This window comes from Perognathus longimembris, chromosome 11 (assembly GCF_023159225.1).
Source record: "Perognathus longimembris pacificus isolate PPM17 chromosome 11, ASM2315922v1, whole genome shotgun sequence".
Taxonomy (NCBI): Eukaryota; Metazoa; Chordata; class Mammalia; order Rodentia; family Heteromyidae; genus Perognathus; species Perognathus longimembris.
Window position 1 is genome coordinate 46,997,440 of NC_063171.1, and position 22,105 is coordinate 47,019,544.

Consider the following 22,105-nt stretch of genomic DNA (forward strand, 5'->3'; position numbering starts at 1 on the left):
GCCGAGCACGGCAGGCTCCCACAGGGCGGGTGCGTGCCGGGCCTGTCACCTCCGGACGGTGTCATCTGAGCAGCAGCAAGGCCACCCCTCTCCACACCCCACCTCCTCCACGCCATCAGCGCCTTCCTCCATCTCATCATTCCTCCAGGTTTCTTTTCTAGTGCACCTGCTCTTCCGCTAAGTTCAGTTGTTTTACTTAACTTTTTATGTGGTAAAATTAAAATAGTATTGCTCTTACCAAAAAATAAAATAAAATAAAGCCACGGCGACCAAAGTCACGTCGAATTTAGGCTTGCTGGTTGGTTTGCCGAGTGTGAGCTGGTGGCTCAAGCCTGTAATCCTAGGAACTCAGGAAGCTGAGGTCTGAAGATGGAGCTTCGAAGCCAGCTGGGACAGGAAAGTCTCTTTTCTCCATTTAACCAGTAAAGGCCAGAAGGAGAGCTGTGGCTCAAGTAACAGTGTTAGCGTGTGTTTGTGTGTGTTCAGGGACAGCTCCCTGGGAGTGAGGGGTTAGTAGGCAGGAATTTACTACAAGACATCAAGCCTGGGGCTCCTTAGGATGCTTGCAGGTGGCAGGCAAGTGAGCCCTGAGGAATTAGGGCAGACCCCCAAGATGAACAAGAGTGGGGGAGTGCTCTGAATTGACTTGGCAGGATTATGCCCAGCATTGGACTCTGCAGGGTGTTTGGTCTGCATGCATCTGAGGCTAGTTCTCTGTGGGTGTCTTGGATCAGAGAAAGGACCATCCTCACAGGGGATTGGGCCTTTCCCCTAGTTGGACCCTTCAGTACTTACACTCTGTCTTTTCTAAAATGTTCCTTCAACATACGCATGGAGATCTGGGGAGATTGTGTCTTTTCCATCCCCTCCAACCATCACCCGGCTCCTATGAAACTGGGGAAGTGGTGTTGGGAGGGCAGAGGTCGCTGTTGGGGGGGAGGGGGTACTGCTGGCAATGCCTGCTGCCAGTGACCCAACCCAGAGGCACCAACAGAGCTTGCCTTTATTTATCCTCTTTGGAAATTTAAAAGAAAAAAAAACTTCTATTTTAATGACTGGCTTTACACTGGCATGGTATTATTCCATCATTTCCAAAATATACTGGGAGGTGCAGAACATTTAACACTTTTAACCTCGAAAGGTGGTGGGTTTGGGGTTCAATTCTGTCCCAGATGGCTGGGAGTGTGGCTCAAGTGATACAGAGCCTTCCTGGCAAGTGCAGGCCCTGAGTTCAAACCCCATATGCCAAAATCAATTAATTAAGCAATAAACCCAGGTGCCTGTGGCTCACACCTGTAATCCTAACTATTCAAGAGGCTGAGATCTGAAGATTGTGGTTTAAAGCCATCCTGAGCAGGGAGGTCCATGAGACTCTAGTCTCCAATGAGCAACCAAAAAGCTGGAAGTGGATCTGTGGCTCAAGTGGTAGAGTGCGAGCCTGTAACACAAAAGCTCAGGGACAGAGCCCAGGCTTGGTACAAACGTAAAGAAAATAAGATATAGTCCCAGAACCAGTGAAAGAAAAGGAACAAAGAAAAAAACAAGTGTTCCCTTTTGAGGACTAGGAAGTCTCTTCGTAGTCTGACTGCCATACCCCAGGTCTTACATCTCAAGGACAAGAGTAATGTTTGTGAATCTGATTGTCTCTGAGTCAATCAGGAAAAGCAAAAGAAAATGAAGGAAGGTGACTGAGTCCTCACATAAAATGGGGAAAAGCCAAAAGCAGACTCCTCATAAACATCAAACCCAAAGCAGGACCGAGAGATTCTCATTTATTAGCAATAAAGAAACCACAATATTTTATGTGGGTTAACTCATCCATAGGTTCTTTGCTTATGGATATCAAACTAGTTCATGTCTCTGTTATAAGTGTGTGTACTTTAAAATGTGTTTGTGCTTTCTCCCATTCCTACCCTTCAAGATTCTCTTTTAAATTCCAACCTCCCTTCATTTCACTTGGAATTGCATTTGGAGATACCCTTATTACACAGGAACAAATTTCTTATCACTTATTAATGTCATCATCAAATATAAAAACATGGCCTATAAAATAATTTCCACACTCAAGCTTAACTTTTGAGTGGGAGGACCAAGCTCAGTGGGCATTTGTGAGACTGTTAGCCTCTCAGGACATTCTCTCCCTTTTCTTCTAAAACAAAAAATGATAGGTGATAAAGTTATAATTTTAGTTAACCCTTAATACTCATCCATATTAAAGGCAGGGACCAAAAAGAAACCACTGTGGTAGCATTCAAAATAATCACACAGACAGTTTCGCTTATTTAAAAAGCCTTCATCACCTAAAATTAATACACTCATATTCCCAAACTACTTCTGATAATGTTTCTTGCATTAATTTGAGGTATTCCAATCCTGGAAAGTCAAAATTAGAAGTTGGTTTTCACGGAAAGATGGGGTAAAGCTAGATGGGAGTGATTTGCTGAAATATTGCTGATGTTCTTCTTTAAAAAAATCCTCACCATAATTTTCCTCGTTGCTGAAAGCTGAATAAACAATAAAACTGTCTTGATACTTGGTCATTTAGTCCATGGATAAGTCAAACACCCACAGAACAGTTACTTATTGAGGTTAAAAGCAATCAATGAGCCAGGTGCTGGTGGCTCACACCTGTAATCCTAGCTACTCAAGAGGATGAGATCTGAAGATCCCAGTTCCAAGCATGCCAGGTTAGGAATGTCCGTGAGAATCGTATCTCCAATTAACCACCAAAAAGCCAGAAGCGGAGGGAGCTGTGACTCAAGTGGCAGAGCACTAGACTTGAGCACAAAAGCTCAGGGACAGCACTCAGGCCCTACTCTCAAGCTGCCCACACACTCGGCTCTCTGCTGGATTCCAGCAGCACATTATACTCAGATAGGAAAGAGGGCTGAGAAGACTGGGTAGAAGCACATACTGAAGGGGACAGAATAAAAGGGCATTTTCCACTTCACTAACTGTTCATTTTCCAAAGAATCAAAGTAGCATAAGGTAAAAACCATTGTAACACAAGCAAACGAGGAGGCAGCTGTGAGACATGGAGATCGAGATACAAGTTGAGCTTTCGCTGGGCACCCTGCTGGATCCCTCACTCCACCAGCCGGTACACAGGGTCACCAACTTGCAGGTTTCCAACTTTTGCTACAGAATAATAGACCCCAAAAAGTGGAGATGACTTGTATAGGTGCCTCTCAGAAGGGTCGCACAAGCGGTAGCTGAAAACAGCAACAAATTCATTATCAGACACAATTGCAAGTAATAATGGAAGGCCATCAAACTCAACCTTCCTTCCCAGCTTGGTTATAAACCAACAGCAAACCTTTTCTAAACATGTTGTTAGGGAACTCTGTAAACAATTAAATTACAAAGAATTCTGGGTTTGCTAAAAGGAACCCTAGAATCTAAACAGCCTCTACCCCAAGGCTTCAGTTTGAAGCCAAAACAAAAAGCCTTCTTGTATGTGGGATTGTAATATAAATTCTTTGTTCACACAGTTAAAAACAAACTTCACAACTCACTGAAACCAGTATTTATGAAAACTCAGAATAGGGGTTGGGCAGGCTGGTGGCTCACAACTATAATCCCATCTACTCAGGAGGCTGAGACCCAGAAGAGATTCAAAATCAGGAAAGTTCATGAGACTTATCTCCAATTAACCAGCAAAATGCTAGACTGGAGGTATGGCTTAAGTGGTAGAACATTAGCTGTGGGCAAGAAAGCTAAGTGGACTATAAGGCCCTGAGTTCAAGTCCTGGTATGGGAGATGGGTGGGGGTACGACTCTATATTGAGAGCTAAAGTCAATTAAAGTTCTTTAAATAACAAAATTAAAATTGGTAGCACAAAAAAGTTTGCTAGCATACAAACTCTCACAACTCATTATATTCCACTATGTATAATTCTAGTCATTCTCATAGTCTTGATGTTAATTCTAATAAAAGAATTTGAGCCGGGTGCTGGTGGCTCGCACCTATAAGCCTAGCTGCTCAGGAGGCTGAGATCTGAGGACCACAATTCAAAGCCAACCCAGCAGGAAAGTCTGTGAGAATCTTATCTCCAATTAACTATTCAGAAAAAGCCAGAAGTAGAGCTGTAGCTCAAGCGGTAGAGCACTAGCCTTGAGCACAGAACGCTCAGGGACAGCATCCAGGCGCTGAGGTCAAGCCCCCAGGGGGGGGGGGGGGAGCTGGGAGGTAGAGATAGGAGGATCATGATTTTGAGGCCAGCCCAAGTAAAAAGTTAGTTATGATCCTATCTCCAGCAGCATCCCACAGGTGGTGGTCCGTACCTGCAATACCAGCTACTTGGGACTCAGAGGTAAGGGAACTGCAGTCTAAAATTAGCCCAGGTCAAAGCTCCCCTACCAAAGTGTGTGTGTGTGTGTGTGTGTGTGTGTGTGTGTGTGTGTGTGTGTGTGTGTGTGTGTGAAAAGCTCCTCCCAGGGGCTGGGAATATGGCCTAGTGGCAAGCCCTGGGTTCGATTCCCCAGTACCACATATATAGAAAATGGCCAGAGGTGGCGCTGCGGCTCAAGTGGCAGAGTGCTAGCCTTGAGCAAAAAGAAGCCAGGGACAGTGCTCAGGCCCTGAGAGTCCAAGCCCCAGGACTGGCAAAAAAAAAAAAAGAAAAGCTCCTCTCATGGGGGGAGCAGGAAGAGAGCTACCAGTATTCCCATGAAGTAGCAACTTCCAAGGGTGGAGGTTTAAGGAGGTCACACGAAGTCTAGGGCAGGCCACACCTAACCCCCGGGTGACCCGGGGAAGCAGGCACGGGGCTGCTCTACCTTTTCAGGGTTTCCAGGGGCTCCTTCCAGTCTATGATTCCAGTATCGGGGTCCACTGTGGTCATGACGCACCTGTCACACAATGAGCAAGGGTTGGGTTAGGAAGGCTGGCACCACGCCCGCGAACACCCCTCGCGGCCAGGCCGGCTCTCACTGCCGTCCTTACCTAGAGCAGCACAGAACCTTCTTCAGCTCCACATCACCGATCACCAGCTCCTCCCAGGTATCCTAGGAGAAAGGGGAAGGCGGCCTTTCAAAATCAGGCTTTGGTTGGTTCATCCATTGGCTGTCATCAAGGAAGAGAACAGCACGCAGGAGACCCCAAGATCCACCTTCAACAGTGACCAAAGGGATGCAGCGTGTGGCCCAGCCCAAGGTCCACTTGCTCCGTGGCTGAGCCCCAGCAGCTTCCACCACTCCACTCGCTGGCTCAGAGCAGATTCTGTCAGTGCAGCAAGCACTGGTGCGGTGAGCTTCACAATGAGCTAGAACACTTGGCAGTCCACAGACAGCGAAAGACAGGCCACCCTCCTTACACCCACTTAAAAACCTGAAGGTTCTAGCCCGCGCCTGTAATACTAGCTACTCACAAGACTGAGATCTGAGGACGGGTTCAAAATCAGCCTTGGTAGAAAAGTCCCCTTGAGACTCTTATCTCCAATGAACCACTCAAACACTGGAAGTGGCTGCCATGGGCAGAGCACTAATGTTGAGCACCTCAGGGACAGCACCGAGGCCCAGAGTTCAAGCCCCAGGACTGGCATAAATAAATAAATAATAAGCAAATAAATAAATCTGCAGGTTCTTTGGTGAGTGAGACCTCACCAGGTGGAGGCAGTGGGGATGTTCACACTCCCAGCATTCCATGGCCGCAGACTGGGTCCTGCCCTCCCCCCAGGGCACTGCTGGTGTGTGCACTGGGCTTCGTTTCATCCTTATAACTTGAGTGCTACTACTGTGATCTCCATCCCACCCCAGGAAACAAAGGCCTAGAGGGAGAGAGAAGCCTTGCTGAAGATAAAGGCAGAACTTTGAACCACCCAGCCTTTGATCCACCAAAACATGTACATATACCCATACAAACATATGCACAGGCACATATATACATACACATGTGCACACATACCTAAAAACACAGATACCTATAAACACACACTTATACACATATACATATGTAGGCCCAAACATACAAACACATGCACAGAAACATTTACAAACATACAAACATATATAAACACATGTACGCACAAATATACATATGTACCCACAATAGATGAAAGATACTGGATGTATTGCATATACACATGTGACATGAATTACGTGGACATGTACACACTCGTGTATATGTGGTTGTGGTCTCTGTATCCCAGAGGGATTGCTGCCAGGACCTCCTTCAGCTATCAAATTCTGCAGGGCCTAGAAGGGAGACTTAACACCACACAAAAAGCACCACAGTGCCAACTAGGTCTTCAAAACTCAAGAACCCCCCACCTGGTAGAACTACAGAGTGAGATAAAGAGGTCTCTGTGGATGCTCTCTCAATTCTCAACAGGAAACTGTTTTGGGGTAGAGCAAACTTCATATTCAGCAGTCAGTTGGCTGAAAAACTATGTGGGCTTTGTAAAAGTCCAGGCCATAGCCTGTGACAAATGGAGTCTCCTTATCCCAAGAACAGTGACAATCACTGCTTAAACCACAGCCTGTGGTGAACTTCCTGGTGACTGTGCTCTCCCAGACCAGGGGCCTTGAATCAAGGTGGCCAAAAAATAAATAAAATAAAATCACTGGAGGCCATTGACCACACGAGGGCGCTGTGGCCACAGGAGCAATGTACCGTGAAGGTTCTCAAAGCACCTTCTACTCAAGTCTCTTCCACACAGATTCTGCATAGTGACTACGATCAAAAGCCAGAAAATATTAGAAGTTCAGTTAGGTGTCTTAGTTTAGCAAGACAATTTCAGGTCTTCTCTCAAACAATTCTTCAACTGCTGGAATCTTGCATAGATTAGCATTTGTCTGGCTTTCTAAGAATTGTGTTTAGCATCTCCAAATGCCCACAGCTCTAATTACACCCCAAACTAGTAATTATTATTCACAATTACATCACACCGAATCTGATCACTGCATGTTGTTATGAAAAGTTATTTTCAGTAAAAAAAACATAAACAGCTAATTCTGTTTAAGTACAAGTATTAATTCAGTTCTTCAAGGAAAATAACGAATTATAAATGATTGAAAATAAAATTGGGCTAATAATGGTTAAATTTCCCATTATTATCTAACAGACAAATACAACTTAAGAAAACAGACTCTTCAGCAAGCTCTATAAATGTGAGGTTTGCTAGAGGGACTTGCGTCACCAGCTGGTCAATGGCCTATTTGCTGGCTGACAAAATCAGGCCCCTAGAACAGTTTACTTCCAGTGAAAATGCTTACCATGGAGTCTTTGTTTTTGTTTCTGTTTCTAGCAGTCATAAGTCTGGAACTCAGGGCCTTGGGCAATGTCCCTGAGCTCTTTTTGCTCAAGGCTAGCACTTTACCACTTTGAACCACAGTTCCACTTCTGGTTTTCTGGTGGTTAATTGGAGATAAGAATTTCATGGACTTTCCTGCCAGTATGGCTTCAAACCATGATCCTCAGATCTCTGCCTCCTGAGTAGCTAGGATTACAGGTGTGAGCCGCTGGCACCCAGCACTATGGAGTTTCTGAGACAGAAGAAGTAAGAGAAAAGGTCAAGAAGGAAAAGACTGAGTACAATGGGCTCCGCTCTGGGATTAACCCTAAGTATCTTCTGTGAATTTGTACACCTCTTATGAATACTAAGAGGACATGAGGTTTTCAAGCACAACTAGTGTAGCAATCAGAAAAAGAAGTGACGTAAGGAGCTGAGGCAAGGCAGGGAGGGCGTTAAGTGTTGAATAGCATGGAACACACAGGCTGCAAGACTTTCATTAGAATCCATACAAGGGCTTAGCAAACAATTACATGTATGAAACTTCACATATGCCTAGTGTAAATCACCCTGCTTGCCTGCCTGCCTGCCTGCCTGCCTTCCTTCCTTCCTTCCTTCCTTCCTTCCTTCCTTCCTTCCTTCCTTTCCTTCCTTCCTTCCTTCCTTCCTTCCTTCCTTCCTTCCTTCCTTCCTTCCTTCCTTCCTTCCTTCCTTTCTTTCTTTCTTTCTTTCCTTCTTTCTTTCTTTCTTTCTTTCTTTCTTTCTTTCTTTCTTTCTTTCTTTCTTTCTTTCTTCAGTACTGGGGTTTGAACTCAGGGCCTCAAGTTCTTGCCTAGCTTTTCACTCAAGGCTGACATTCTCCCACTTGAACCACACCTCCACTTCCAGCTTTTTACTGGTTAATTGGAAGTAAGAGCATCTCATGAATTTGTCTGCCCAGGCTGGCTTTTTAAACCACGATGATCAGATTTCAGACTTTACCTCCTTATAAAAAGAAGACAATAATCTACATCACAGGGGGTCATCAGAAAACTCCAAGATCAGAGCCAAGTGCCCAATCCATGGCGTCTAGTGCTACTTCTGGGATCAGCAAGTTTTCCCCACAGTTCCCCAGGCTCAGTACGATGGCTGATGTGTCTGATGATCAGAACACACTCAGCCATGTGGGCACCATATGCAGATGACAAGGTTACTGGCTTCTGAGCTAGCTGGCCCTTTAAGTCCACAAGGGATGAAGTAGGTAAGAATTTCTACTGCCAGTCCCATAGGACATCATGGAGAAAACTCAGGCCACAGCAAAGAGTGTCACGTCACTAAGGGCCTTGTTCACAAGTGACCTTCTGCATCATAGTGGACTCCACCTTAGGGCCTGGGTTCCAGCACATTTGACAGTAGTCCTTGGTGTGGTACAAGAAAGAGGAAAATGGCTGTCTTTTTTCTTCATTTTCCCTGTTGTTATTCCTGAACTACGATTACACATATATTCCATGTCTCAGACTGGCTGTGGTTCAGGGCCAGAACACCAAGGGGTGCGCAGCGCCTCCATGCGGCCAGTGAGAAGGTGGCAGCCGTAACACGTGAACAACTCCAGGTGAAGATGACTCAGAGGAGCTGGCTTGTTGCTGGGCTCCAGGCTCGCATAGATCCCTTGGCTGCCACTGAGAGGAGGTCTGACCACAACACACAGCTTGGCATGACCCCTTACCTCCTCAAAAGCTGCACAGCCTGTCACCACGATGTTTGGCCTGAAGTGCTCCATTTTGGCTTTCTTCTCCAGCCTGGTGTTCAGGTCTGCTAGGGAGGCATCAGAGAGGATGTGGACGGGGCTGCCATCTGGATAGGCCACCTGCGCAGAGAAGATAGTACAGCCAGGCTTCAGAACCCTCTGCCACCGCTGAGCCTGACTGCAAGGCACGGCACTGAAGCAACACCACCTCAGTGCAGACGAGGTAAGGAGACTTCCAGACACAGAGGTGTCTGGGCTTAGAAACTGGCTAAGGCTGCGCTGGAACACACACAGCAGCAGGACGCAGCCTGGGCTGCCTCTTAGCTAATGTTACTTGCCAGCTCACCTCATCCCTATTCCTCACTCCTGTCCCCAGCAACAGCCCCCTACTTCCTCATCACAAAGGAGGCTCTGCTGCCAGTCAGCTACACTCTAATAAGAATTTGGCCAACACCCCCCCCCCCATTCACTCATCAAATATTTACTGATCATACACACACCAGGTACTATTCCAGGTAAGAAACAGCAAATAAGAACCTCTGAAGGAGCTTCTAGTTCAGAGGCTACAGGAAAAAAAAAAAAAAACTTCCTGAAATGTTTGCATGTTGAACTTTGGGTCATTGAAGATACAAAGGCCTCTGTCTTTGGGTCCTGGAGACGGTTTTGTTGGAAAGAAATGTCTTCCCAGCTCCTGAAATAAAGATGCCACCCCAAATGGAGAAGGAGGCAAGGGATGAGGGGAGACGGGGGAGAGCTGACCCTTCTGTCATTTCAGGAGATCAGATTTAGTCCCAAACAGACTTCTCATTTTTGCTTCTCCAACTACTTTCCTCCTGAGTTGGACATCATCCCTGGCCCTTCCTCCTAAGACATTAGCCAAACCCCATCCCTCCGAACCCTGCGAGATGCCAGTGTGGAGACAACCCTCCTCCCACCTTCTTCTCCAGCCTTGGTGTCTGCCCAGGTCATGCCCTGGGAACCGCCCACCCGAGCCAGGACCAAGTTTTACTAACTGGGGTCCCCTGAGAATCTGCTGTGCGCCCAAAAGGAGGGCCAAAGGTCCAGGATGATTGGTAGAGTGACAGACCCTTTGTAAGCTCACCTGGTATTTCTCCTCAGTAGGTAAAATCTTCGTTGATACTCTTCCCTTCAGGTTGGTTTCAAACTGAACCAACCTGTATGCCTCTGTTTTCAAGAACTTGGTGAACCACTGGGCTATCTCATCCCCACAGTCTCGACCTTGAACGTCTATGCCAAAGAGCCTGCAGGAGTTAAAGACAGCACCGGTTACTTACGGCGTTGCATCAAATGATGGTGTTAACAGTGGCATAGCTTGAACCACCAGGAGCTGACGATCCCAGATGGCTAGTACATGGTTCTGGAGCCAAAGCTGGGCAACACTGGGTGAAGCATGGGGTAGAATATGCACTGGGCCGGGGGGAGGGGGATGGACAGCTCCCTAAACTCTAATGAGCCTGCAAGTCAGCTCACAAATCATGCTCAAATGCAGACTCTGCATCAATGGGTTTGAGTTAGAGCCTGGGGGACAGGGGATGGACATTCATTGTTGGTTTTTCTCTTTTTGTTTTTAATTGGGCATTCTTAACAAGCTTCTAGATGCCTGCGCTGCTGGAGCATGCTCTGTGAGGATTGAATTACTTTTGGAGTGAGGGACAGCCACAAGACAGATTCATGCTGAGCTTGAAAACCAAAAGCCTGGTCCAAATTAGATCTCCGTCATTCCCTAGCAATTCCATAGCCATCAGCAAATCATTCATCAGCTCTGACATTCTGTCTGGGAGTGTAAACTGGAGATAATCATAAAATACCTACCGAATGCAAGGGGGGAGATAGGTAATGTTAGGTGGTCTTTAAGGTTTTGGTTTTTCCCCTTCATTCCTCTTAAGGAGTTATCAAAAGCCATGGAACCTTCACAGGACTATAAATTGGTAGGTAAACTAGAGTGATGAATCCATCAATGGCCAGTTATCTCATTAATCATGCCCATGGAATGAAGGGTCCATAAGATCCCAAAGGACAGGGTTCTAGGTTGCTGGGGACACAGAAGTGTGTGGAGGCGTCCAACCAATAGAGGATGTCGAAGCTCCACCCCCTGGCCAGTCCTGGCGTCCTGCCCCACCTCCAGCTGACCCTTCACCCTTAGCCTCTTTGACATTCTGTGTTGGGCACTGGGGTTAGAACTCAGGGCCTCATGCTCTCCCTTGGCTTTTCCCACTCAAGGCTGGTGTTCCATACATTGGGCCATACCCCCACCTCTGGCCTTTTGCTAGTTCATTGGAGCTCAGAGTCTCACAGGCTTTTCTGCCTAAGCTGGCTTTGAACCCTGATCTTCGGATTTCAGCCTCTTTCAGATTATAGACATGGGTTGTCAGCGCCTCGCTTGGAATGTTCTTTATAATCAACTGGCACCTGCGTTTTCCTGAGTTCTGTGGGCCACACAGGCAGATGAACTGAATTCAAGGAGAAGCTTGTGGGAACCTCAACGTAAAGCTAGCCAGGCAGAAGTATAGGCCGCACCCTTGGAGGAGTCCTCACAGGGTGGTTCCCCGAGCCGTGGCTGCACCTGCTGTTTCTAGAGGATCTGTTCATGGAACGATTTCTTTCTAAAGACAGTCATTTCCCTTTCTGTGAATCTTACCATGCCTGATTAACTAACACTAGTCTTGAGCTGGATGCTGGTGGCTCACCCCTGTAATCCTAGCTACTCAGAAGGCTGAGATCTCAGGATCCTGGTTCAAAGCCAGCCTGGGCAGGAAAGTCCATGAGATTCTGATCTCCAACTAACTACCAGAAAACTGGACATGGTGCTATGGCCTAAAATAGTACAGTGCTAGCCTTGCAGAGAAGCTCAGGGACAGAACCCAGGCCCTGTTCAAGCCCCAGGACCAACAAAAACAAAAACCTAGTCCTGAGTGCACTCAAAGCCACATTTTATAGCACCCAAGCCCTGCCCAATCCCAAGCCACGCAATGGTCCCTTCAACTTTCCTTGACCCATTTCACCAGCTACTGTAGGAATGGTAGCCCCTGTGGGGAGGAGCCCAGGGAAAACCAGCTCCGATACAGCTCTCTACTGCCCCTCAATGGAACAGCACCTGCAGTCATGGATCCTGTTGGTGGAAGGAAGCTTGGTAGGCAAAACCAGCTGGTCCATGTCTGGAGCCTTGAAGATCAGGCGATCATTCTCAAAGGTGATGGAGACCAACACCAGGCGAGGCTCCTGCCGGGCTGTGACCATGTGTCCATCTTCCTTAATCACCATCCAAAACCTACCAGGAAGCAAACAAGTATGTAGTTGAAAAGCCCTCTCCTGCCTCTCAAGGGCTTCCCTTTCCTTTATTTTTACTTTTTCTTTCTTTCTGTGGCCCTAGAGTTTAAACTCAGGGTGTTGTGCTTGCAAGGTGGGCACTCTTACCTTTTGAGCCATCTCTCTGGCCCTTTTTGCTAGTTGTTTTGTTAGTTTATTTCATGGTGTGTTTTTTGTTGTTGTTTTAAGATAAGGTGTCACTTTTTCCCTATAACAGCCCGGACCACCATCCTCATTCATATGCTTCCTACAATTGCTGGGAATAACAACAGGCATGTGTTACTGTGCCCAGCTATTGGTTGAGATGGAATCTCATGAGCTTTCTTGCCGCAGTTAGCCTCAAATGTTCATCCTCGTGATCCTCCCGTCCTGAGCAGCAGGACTACAGGAGTGTGGTACCAGTGCCTAGCGGCAGCCATCTTCCCTTAAAACTGACATGTCTTCCCTCTGCCTTTTATTTTCCCTGTTGAAATACTTTTATGAAGTTACTCTTCCCTGCTTTCTCTTGTTTTTTTCTTTTTCTTTTCCCGTCCCTCCTCCTTTCTTTTCTTCCTTCCTTCCCTTCCTTTATCTTGCTTCTATCTTCCCCAAAGCTGGCAATGTTGGGTGATGGCAACCTCGAGAGAAACTTCCTTTTTCTTTCTGGGTGTTTTTGGTTCTTAGGTTTCTCTGGTCTGCTCACTCCTTGGCCTGGGCTCAATAATGCAGGGAATTTCTCACTGTTTCATTCAAGCCCTGGCCCCTGGGCCAAGGCCATGTCCCCCTTCCAGCCTCATCGTTGGGTGCTATGCCATGTTGTCTATCTCCCTCAGTGTTCACCCACTGAGACCTTGCTGTCCAAATGAGTGTAATGGCATTTGGAGGGGAGACCTTTAAGGAAGGAGTGCCCTTGGGAATGGACGAATCCAGCCGTGACTCCACGTGTGACTCTAGCCAGTGGCTTCACTTTCAAAGCCAGCTCTCTCTGGCACGTATAGGTGTGCCCTATGCTGTGCTGCAACACCCAGCCCGGCCAGTGCCATACTCCAGGACTTTCCATCTTTTGCAACCCTGAGCTAAGAACACCCTGGGTTTAATTATTAATTGTCCAATCACAGAGATTTTTGCTACTGTATAGCAAAAAGACGTTGGTTAATCTCACCAAGGGCCACACCCTTCACTTCTGACATCTTCATTGCTTCCCAGGCATGACTCCCTCTGCGATCTGTGCACAACCCAAAAGGCGTCACACAGAAATGCTTCTTGGCACCTGGTTTGTGACAGCTGAGTGTTCTCAACCCTTACTAGTGCCGCAGTAATCCGTGCCAGTGGCTGGCCACCCTGCGCCAGCTCCAGCCTTCCCCAACCACACGGGACTCCGCCACTGGGGTTGGCAAAGGCCAGAATTTGCAAGGAGCTCCATCTTGGGACAGAACAAAACCCACAAGCCATAAATGGCTGTCATCTGTAACACAGGCCAGCTACCTGGTTACCTTGTCAGCTTTGTAGTGACACTTCTCATTCCCTCTGCCCAAATAATGTCCTCTGGAAGGAATAATGAACTCTGGTCAGACGTGAAAGAAAAGGTGAATCTGGCAGGTGAGCTGCTCACAACCAAGGTATTCCAACCCCATCGGCCATATCCAAGAGAGCACCATGATTTTACAGGCGAAACATGAGCAAGTGGAAAAGGAATTGGGATGGAGCTCAAATTACCCCCAAAGTGTCAAAGTACCCCAAAGGGCCACTGGCCATGGAGGGGCCAAAGCAGATGCCACGAGGGAACCTCATTTGCTTGCTACAAAGCGCCCTGAGCAGAAAGGACTGAGCCTAAAAGCGGAGGAGAGGCAGGAACCCCCACTACAGTGGGTGGAAAAGGCAAGAGGAACGGGGCGAGAAATGACATGCTGAGTGCCTCACCGAGGATCACACACCCAAGTTGTGCCGGGTGAATCTGAACCCAGATCTGAGTGCACACAGCAATGTATGTACTATGCAGGTGTAAGAACTGCACACAGCAGCAGGAGACCGGGGAGCAGGCCCTTTTACCTCCCAAAGCCTCCTCCATAATAAAGGTAGGGATTCTTTTCACCAAGGGATTGTAGTCTACACAGAAGAAATCCCGGGCTGACTTCAGAAACGGTGTGGACAGGGAAAATGGCTGCCTGAGGTTTACAAGGACGGGGAAGGCTTGCCCAGCCACTGCACTGGTCCATGCCAACATATGGCAGAGTGGTTCAGAGTCCAGAGTCCCTAGCCAAACCCAAGCGTAAGTGTGCTGAGCTCTGAACAAAAATGCCACAAGCAACAGAGGGCAAAGAGCACTTACAGAGGAAAATATCAGCTTTTCCAAACAGTTCTAAAGGCACTGGTTAAGAATGTAATTAACTCAAAGAGGCCTTCTCCTGCCTTCTAGGAATGCTTGTAGCTCAGAAAACTCATTGAGCGCAGTTCTTCCAGGCCGGCTTGCTTCTAAATGGGTTACCTTTGATTAAAAAAGGTCTAGGTGAGAGTAGGCCTTAGAAACCAGTAAATTCCACTTTCTCACAAAACCAAGGCTCAGTGAGGTTAGATGACCTTGCCCCAGGGCTCCTGGTCCTCCAGGCAACTTTTCCACTCACTCACCACCTACTGCCTTTGCAGAAGGAGCAGGAGGGAGTGCTGTGGTCACACAGATCTGAGTTCAAATCCCTCCAGCACACCTTGGTTTGTGATTCCTGGTGTAAGATACCCATCTTGTCTGACACCATTTCCCCATTAGTAGGATGGAGCTAATTCTAGCCCCCAAGATAGTTATGGAGCTTGCAAAAGCTAATCCATAGGACAGAATTTAATTCCATGTCTGTGTATATTAAGCAACAGAATAAAAGGTCACTTGACGGTCTTCTCTTCCACTCTGTTCAACCTCACCAAGTCTCATTTCAAGAAAGTATTATGCAAAACAAAAGTGATCATTTTATTTATTTATTTTGTCCTCCTGGGGCTTGAACTCATGGCTGGAGTGCTTTCCCTGAGCCTCTTTGTGCTCAAGGCTAGTGCTCCACCACTTGAACCACAGTGCCACTTTCAGCTTTTTTCCGAGTTTATTCGAGATAGGAGTCTCATGGACTTTCCTGTCTAGGCTGACTTCAAACTGCAATCCTCAAATCTCAGCCTCCTGAGTAGCTAGATTACGGGTGTGAGCCACCGGTGCCCAGCTATAGTTCTACTGATTTGATGATGCACAAGGAAGCAGAAAAGCAAAGGTAGCAATCGTCCGGCCACACTGTGAGGATGAGAAGTACGAAAGCAAGTTTTCTCATGATCAGAGTGAATACAGATGTTTGTGAATAGCCTCAGAGATGAAGAAAGTGCACAGCTCCACTCCCCACGTGTGTTTGGAGACGCTGCCTCCTCCCCAGCGTTCATTCCCCTTAGACCTTTAGTCTTTCCAGCACACATTAGGCTTCTCCCATCCCTCATACTTGAATAAGCTCTTAGATCCATCCCAGAGAAAATGCTTGCATTACAGCACTGGAAGCACCGGAGGGCACTGGAGGGCACTTAGATCTCCGCACACCTGGGCCCCATTCCTGGCCATTCTTGTGCAACTGGACTAGGGTTGAAATCTAAGGCAACCATGGTGTATTTAAAAACAAAACAACTCTGCAGGATTAGAAGTCTGGGGTAGGATGGGGGGAGGGGAATCCCCTACCAACACATGGCCTGCCTACACAAGTTTTTCATTGCAGCAGGAGCCCCATCTTTTTGGGGGGATGAAGGGGGTCGGTCACCTTCAGAGAACAAAACACACATGGAATCAAGACTGAATGCTGGGAGACCTCTGCTATAAGGCTCCTTGAATGATGGAGTTACAATCACCTACCCCTACCTAGGCTCCTGGACCACAGCCAAACCATGCCAGCCACAGAAGGCATCTTTTCTTTTGTGCCAGACCTGGCGTTTGAACTCAGGGCTTAAGCACTGTCCCTGAGCTTCTTTTGCTCAAGGCTAGCACTCTACCACTTTGAGGCACCGTGCATTTCCGGTTTTTTCTGAGTACTTTGTGGGAGATAAGAGTGTCCTGGACTTTCCTTCCTGGGCTGGCTTTGAACCACGACCCCCAGATCTCAGACTTCTGACGAGCTAAGATTACAGGCATGAGCCACTGTGCCCGGCTTAATAGTTTTTCTCTCCCTTCCTCCCTCCCTTCCTCTCTTCAACACCCTTCCCTTCTGTCTTTTACCTACTGTACTTAACCAAACCCCACCTCTCCCTCCACCTCTCCCCCCACCTTCCTAACCCCTCCCCTGTCTCACCTGTCCCGCAGGCTGCCGCTGCGCAACCCCAAGGCCGTGCACTCGGCCGCGTCCACCGGCACCCCCATGCAGGACTTGACCGGGTAGATGCAGACCTGGGACACCGTGCCCACCTGCTGTCGCCGCAGCCGGCGGCGGCGCCGGGGCCGCGCCCGGTGCCAGGTCACAGCCCCCAGCGCCACCGCGGCCAGGGCCAGCGCGGCGACTCCGAGGCGCGCGGAGAGCCGGGACACGGGGAGGCCCAAGCCAGCCGCGGCCGAGGAGGCGGCGGCGCCCATGCTGGTGGGGACTGGAGAGATCCGGGGCGCGGGGAGGGGCTTAAGGCTCCGGGTGGGAGGGAGGAGCCGAAGAGGGTGCAGCCATTGGTCCTGCGGCCCTAGAACGTCCCACGTGGGGCCGGGGTGAAGTGCGGGGCCGCGGGCCGAGGCCGAGCGCGGCCGGGCTCCCCCACCGCGCGCCTCCCCGGGGGCGCAGCGCCCACCTCCTGCAAGACACCCACGGTGACTTTTTCTTTGTCCCCTCCACCCCGCGACCGTGGCCCACGCCGCGTGACCCCCAGCTGGCCGCGCCCTGTCACTCCCAGGCGCGCTGCAAAACTTGCTGCTGGAGGGGAAACCCGGAAACTTTGTAAACATTTGGGAACAACTTGTCCCGGCCGGAACCCCTCCTCTCCCCCGCCACCCCCACGACATATCCCTGGTTCCGCGAGCCTGGACGGGGAAGAACTTGCAGGGGTGCCTTTGAGATGTGAAGAGCCTCAGGGACTGAAGGACAGGCCGCCCTTCCTTAAAAAGGGGACCATTCGCGACCACGCTTGTGGCTCCGGCCTGTAATCCAGTCCCAGCCATCAGAAGAAAGCTGAGCCCGGACAGAAAATTCCGGGAGACCCTGTGACCAATTAACCAGCGAAAAGCCTGAAGTGGAGCTGTGGCTCCAATGATAGCCTTGAGCCCGAGGGTACAGCCCAGAACAGACGAAAATAAATAGTAACTACCATTTCCTCCATGTCCAGAGACAGCGAGGGCTAAGTGAGGAAGGTGAGGATGATCAAGAGGCACTGTGTGAATACATAGATATGTCCAATGACACCCCCTAGTACCACTGATGCTAATTTTAATATATATATATTATCCTATTGTAAAGGTGATGTACAGAGGGGTTACAGTTACAAAAGGGAATGAATACATTTCTTGTTGAACCTTGCCACCCCTCCCCCATTTTCTCTCACCTTCCCTCCTTCCTCACCCCCCCCCCCCCCAGTTAGTTGTAAAGTTCATTTCCAACATAGTGTCTTGCGAGTTTTGCTGTGGCATTGGTTCATACTTTGCCCTTTATCTCGCCATTTAAGGATGCCAATTTTTTAACGTCTGCTATTGAGTTTTAAACTAGCAACCGATTCACTGATTTTGTTAATTTTTAATTGCATAAAACACTTTAGGATACCATCAGCTCTGTATCCAAGTATCCCCTTACGTACTTGGAGAACGTCCTAGACAGAAAAAAAATAGCATTCGTGTTAAAGAGTGTTCATGTGAAAGACCTTGACATAAACAAATACTTAAGAGAACTTTGGTAGTCTTGATGTTCCCCTTTCTCCACTTTGAAACCAATATTTAGGACAATTCTTGCTTTCCAAATTCTTTTTATCCAAAGGAAGCCACTTTTAATTCCCTCTCCAAAGCCACTCTCTAGTGTGCTAATTTTTTTTAATGTGGATTTGAAAGTAATAAAGTGCCACAATCAAGCACAAAGCGTGTTTTGAGTTTCCCAGTCTTTGCAGGACAGACTCAACTTCCAGAACTTCGAGCTAACAGAAGCAGCCCTGGGGACATTGATACTAGCCACTCCTTCCTAAGTTTCCCCAGAGCTACTGCTTGCTTCCCCTCCCCCCAGGCTGTCCTTTTCCTAAAAAAAAAAAAAAAAAAAAAAAAGCCCAGGGGACTGTGCCCAAATCTAGACAAGCACAAGCTCCTGTTCTCACTAGTTATGAAATGAAAATCAGTTCCAGGCTTTCCAATGTCTGGCTTTCTCTTTCAAGGCTTAGGCAAACTCCTGGCTGGTGGAGGGTAACTTTCTCAGGTAAGTTAAGGTTTGAGGTTACTTGCTTGCACATTTATAGATTTATTTTGCCAGCTGCAGGAGTTTGAAGTCAAGTGGTAGCATTCAAGGGCTTGGTTTGTGGGCTCTGCTGGAGCCACGCCTCCAGCACTTGTGGGTTTTGTTTTGTGCTGGTATTAGGGCTTGAACTCAGGTCCTGGGACCTGTCCCTTAGCCTTTTCACTCAAGGCTGACCCTTTACTACGTCCACTGCGACCCTCACCACTCAGCCTCCTGAGTAGCCAGGGTTACAGACGTTAGCCACTGGTGCCCTGTTTGTTTGCTTTTTTTTGGCCAGTCCTGGGCCTTGGACTCAGGGCCTGAGCACTGTCCCTGGCCTCTTCTTGCCCAAGGCTAGCACTGTAGCACTTGAGCCACAGCACCACCTCTGGCCGTTTTCCATATATGTGGTGCTGAGGAATCGAACTGAGAGCTTCATGTGTAAGAGGCAAGCACTCTTGCCACTAGGCCATATGCCCAGCCAGGTGCACTGTTTTTTTAGGAGATGCTCCTTTGTGTTTTCCTGGAACGGCTTCAGTAGGCTCCTGCCAGGCCCAGCTTGGCACCCTCTGGAGAAGAGCCTTCCTTCCGGCTCCTGCCAGGAGATGTGGGGGTTGAGAAGGAACTAGAAAAGTCATGTTGCTGTATATTTGTTTATTTGGGGGTGGGCTCTGTGTGTGAAATTTGAACAATAACACAATGTCTGAGCCACCCATCCCCTGCAAAAAGAGCAGGCAGGTTGGAGACCCCACGCGGGCGGAATCGGCCTCTTCGGCCCCACGCATGCTCATCGTGTCCAGAAACCAAGAGTTCTGAACTGGTTTCTGTGTTCTGCTTTAGTACTTGTTTGAACTCCAGGCCTTGTACTCTACCATGCTTCCCCCGCCCCCCGTGCCTCCCCCCACCCCCCCACCCCCGAGCTCTTTTGCTTTTTAGTTTGTGTTTCAAGCTTTTATGCACAGATAGGAATCCTCCTGATCTATGCCCATCTTGGAACTGGGAATTACAGATCTGTATCACCATACCTGGCTGTGGTTTTTTTTTGTGTGTGTGGGGCGGGGGCGGGGGGGGGGGAGGATTGCCTTGCCAGTCCCTGGGGCTTGAACTTAGGACCTGGGCACTGTCCCTGAGCTTCTTTTGCTCAAGGCTAGCACTCTCTCACTTGAGCCACAGCACCACCAAAACAGACAGCTTTTTCTGTTTATGTAGTACTGAGGAATCAAACCCAGGGTTTCATGTATGCTAGGCAAGCACTCTACCACTAAGCCACAGTCCCAGACCCATCTGGCTGGTTATTGAAGGTATAATGCCATTAACTTTTCTCCAAGCTGGACTCAACTACAATTCTCCTATCTTGTATAGCCACCTTCCAAGGGCTGCATGGGTTGATTTGTTCAGCATGTTGTCCCAAATGAGTGTGTGTGTGTGTGTGTGTGTGTGTGTGTGTGTGTGTGTGTGTGTACACTTCCCCTCCAACCTTGAAGAAGGTCAAAGAATTTTCTGCTCACAACCTGGCTGTCAAAGCTGTGGCCCTCCCTGAACATGCATTACCACAAACCAATAGCTCTTTCCATCTCCCATTCCCTTCCACACATCCCTATAGAGCATGCCTCAGCATCTGCCCTAGTGCTTGACGTTTAGAGGAAGGACTTCACAGAGCTCCAGAGTACCCAGGCCTCACTTACAGGCCAGGGACAGCGTCAGAGAGGCAGCATGTTCCAGAAGGGGCAAAAGCAGGAAAACCATTCTGGGAGCCCCAAGTATGACTGATTTTTAACCTGCTCAATTCCCTTTTTAGCTGCTCTAGCTGGTTCTGAATCTTTGAGCATTGCAAGTTATATTAAAGCAATTCAATTCCTCAAACTGTTCACACCCTAAATGATTTTTCAACAGCAAATAATCTATGACAAATAATCTATGCAAAATTTCTGATCTCAACTCCTCCATTTCCTGATTTATTTTTTCCAGAATGATAGCCATGACATTTGCCACTCTGTTGAAAATCCAAGGCAGCCTATTAAGTTCTTTCTGGACATCTACTACAAGTCCAGCAATGGGCAGAATAAAAGCTGCAGCTACAGCCATATCAGCAGTATTTAACGGCACAAGTTGTCATCACAATTCTGGGGGAGATCACATTTCATGCAACCTTTATTTTGATGGGTCACATTAGTAAGTAAAAGAGGTACCATACTACTAACATAATAGTCTTGAATAATTTTTCTTTAGAGCATCATATACCTTTCCTCCACAAAAGAAAGACCAGCCAATGCCAAGTCTTTTTTCCTTCAGACAAATTAAGTCTTGTTACAGAGGAACAGTTACTAAGGTCATCTACATAGTTGAAGCCTAAGCACTCATAACTATAATTTCAAGGTCCAAAGTTAATTCATTCTCTGATATCTCATTTTCCTGCTGACTTATTTCATCCTGAGTTATATTTTTGTACCCTTCTATGCTGACAGTAAGCCTGACTCCATTCTGCGATAGGGTATTTTGAAGAGAAGGGTCTTCCTTGATACAGAAGGAAGTTTTATTCAGGCATTAATGGCCAACTGAAGCCATAGCTTTGAAGAACTGGTAAATTTTGACTCAGGGGCCAAATGTACAGTGATATTTTTTCCTGTAAGAGCACTGTCTTGGGGGGAGGGGGGAATGAGGGAGGAGGTAATAAACAGTACAAGAAATGTATCCAAGGCCTAACGTATGAAACTGTAACCTCTCTGTACATCACTTTGACAATAAATAAGAAAATAAAAGAACAACAACAAAAAAAAACAACAGAGGGGACCGGGGATATGGCCTAGTGGCAAGAGTGCTTGCCTCGTATACATGAGGCCCTGGGTTCAATTCCCCAGCACCACATATACAGAAAATGGCCAGAAGCGGCGCTGTGGCTCAAGTGGCAGAGTGCTAGCCTTGAGCAAAAAGAAGCCAGGGACAGTGCTCAGGCCCTGAGTCCAAGCCCCAGGACTGGCCAAAAAGAAAAAAGAAAAAAAAAAAAACAACAGAGGACACCCAACAAATTCTCAAATATTTTCCATGTAAGTCTACTCTTTATATTTGTGAATTACAAAATTTGTTTAAAATGGAGTCTTTATTTAAAGATATAGTGAAGGAGAATTTCTCTTTTACTGCTGTCTTAATGTTCACAGAGATAGAGGTTCTTCCTGAATTATCTAGTACTTAATCTCAAGTATATAGCTGTGAAATGAATTACTCTGTAACTGAATAGAAAAAAGAATACTTTCTTCCTCTGAAGCTATCAAAAAAACATTTTATTTTACTTTTATTTTTAATAACTATTGTCACCTACATGTGTAAGTACAAATGATCTTGAAGCACACATTCACAACAGGCCACTCACAATTTAGATATATTTAACTTAATCTGTGTCATAAGAGCAATAGGAATATATGTTTACAGGGACTTTATTCCTTACTTAT

General features: G+C 47.5%; 1 protein-coding gene and 2 long non-coding RNA genes across 3 annotated transcripts; 2 read left to right on the top strand and 1 right to left on the bottom strand.

Moving 5' to 3' along the window:
• Window positions 1-1,470: 1,470 nt before the first annotated feature.
• LOC125359089 lies at window positions 1,471-4,387 on the top strand. The gene is made up of 3 exons (XR_007212487.1): window positions 1,471-1,873; window positions 4,236-4,238; window positions 4,366-4,387. It is a non-coding gene; the product is annotated as an uncharacterized LOC125359089 (long non-coding RNA).
• On the bottom strand, window positions 2,939-16,872 carry LOC125359086 (mitochondrial amidoxime reducing component 2-like). The gene is made up of 7 exons (XM_048356595.1): window positions 16,563-16,872; window positions 12,074-12,247; window positions 10,061-10,220; window positions 8,938-9,078; window positions 4,946-5,007; window positions 4,780-4,851; window positions 2,939-3,212 (listed from the first exon to the last, which is right to left on the bottom strand). Exons 1-7 carry the CDS (start codon window positions 16,838-16,840, stop codon window positions 3,086-3,088), a joined length of 1,014 nt encoding a protein of 337 aa, XP_048212552.1. The 5' UTR covers window positions 16,841-16,872; the 3' UTR covers window positions 2,939-3,085.
• Window positions 16,873-16,999: 127 nt separating this feature from the next.
• On the top strand, window positions 17,000-18,614 carry LOC125359724. Its single transcript, XR_007212610.1, has 3 exons — window positions 17,000-17,189; window positions 17,357-17,599; window positions 18,343-18,614. It is a non-coding gene; the product is annotated as an uncharacterized LOC125359724 (long non-coding RNA).
• The last annotated feature ends 3,491 nt before the right edge of the window (window positions 18,615-22,105 follow it).

What these genes read in the sequence shown, in the direction of transcription:
- LOC125359086 (XM_048356595.1), bottom strand. Translation starts at nt 16,840, where the DNA reads ATGGGCGCCGCCGCCTCCTCGGCCGCGGCTGGCTTGGGCCTCCCCGTG. An exon ending in GCTGTGCAGCTTTTGAGGAG is followed by an intron (nt 5,008 to 8,937) that starts GTAAGGGGTCAT and finishes CCTTTCTCCTAG; the next exon opens with GATACCTGGGAGGAGCTGGT. An exon ending in AAGGTTCTGTGCTGCTCTAG is followed by an intron (nt 4,852 to 4,945) that starts GTAAGGACGGCA and finishes ATTGTGTGACAG; the next exon opens with GTGCGTCATGACCACAGTGG.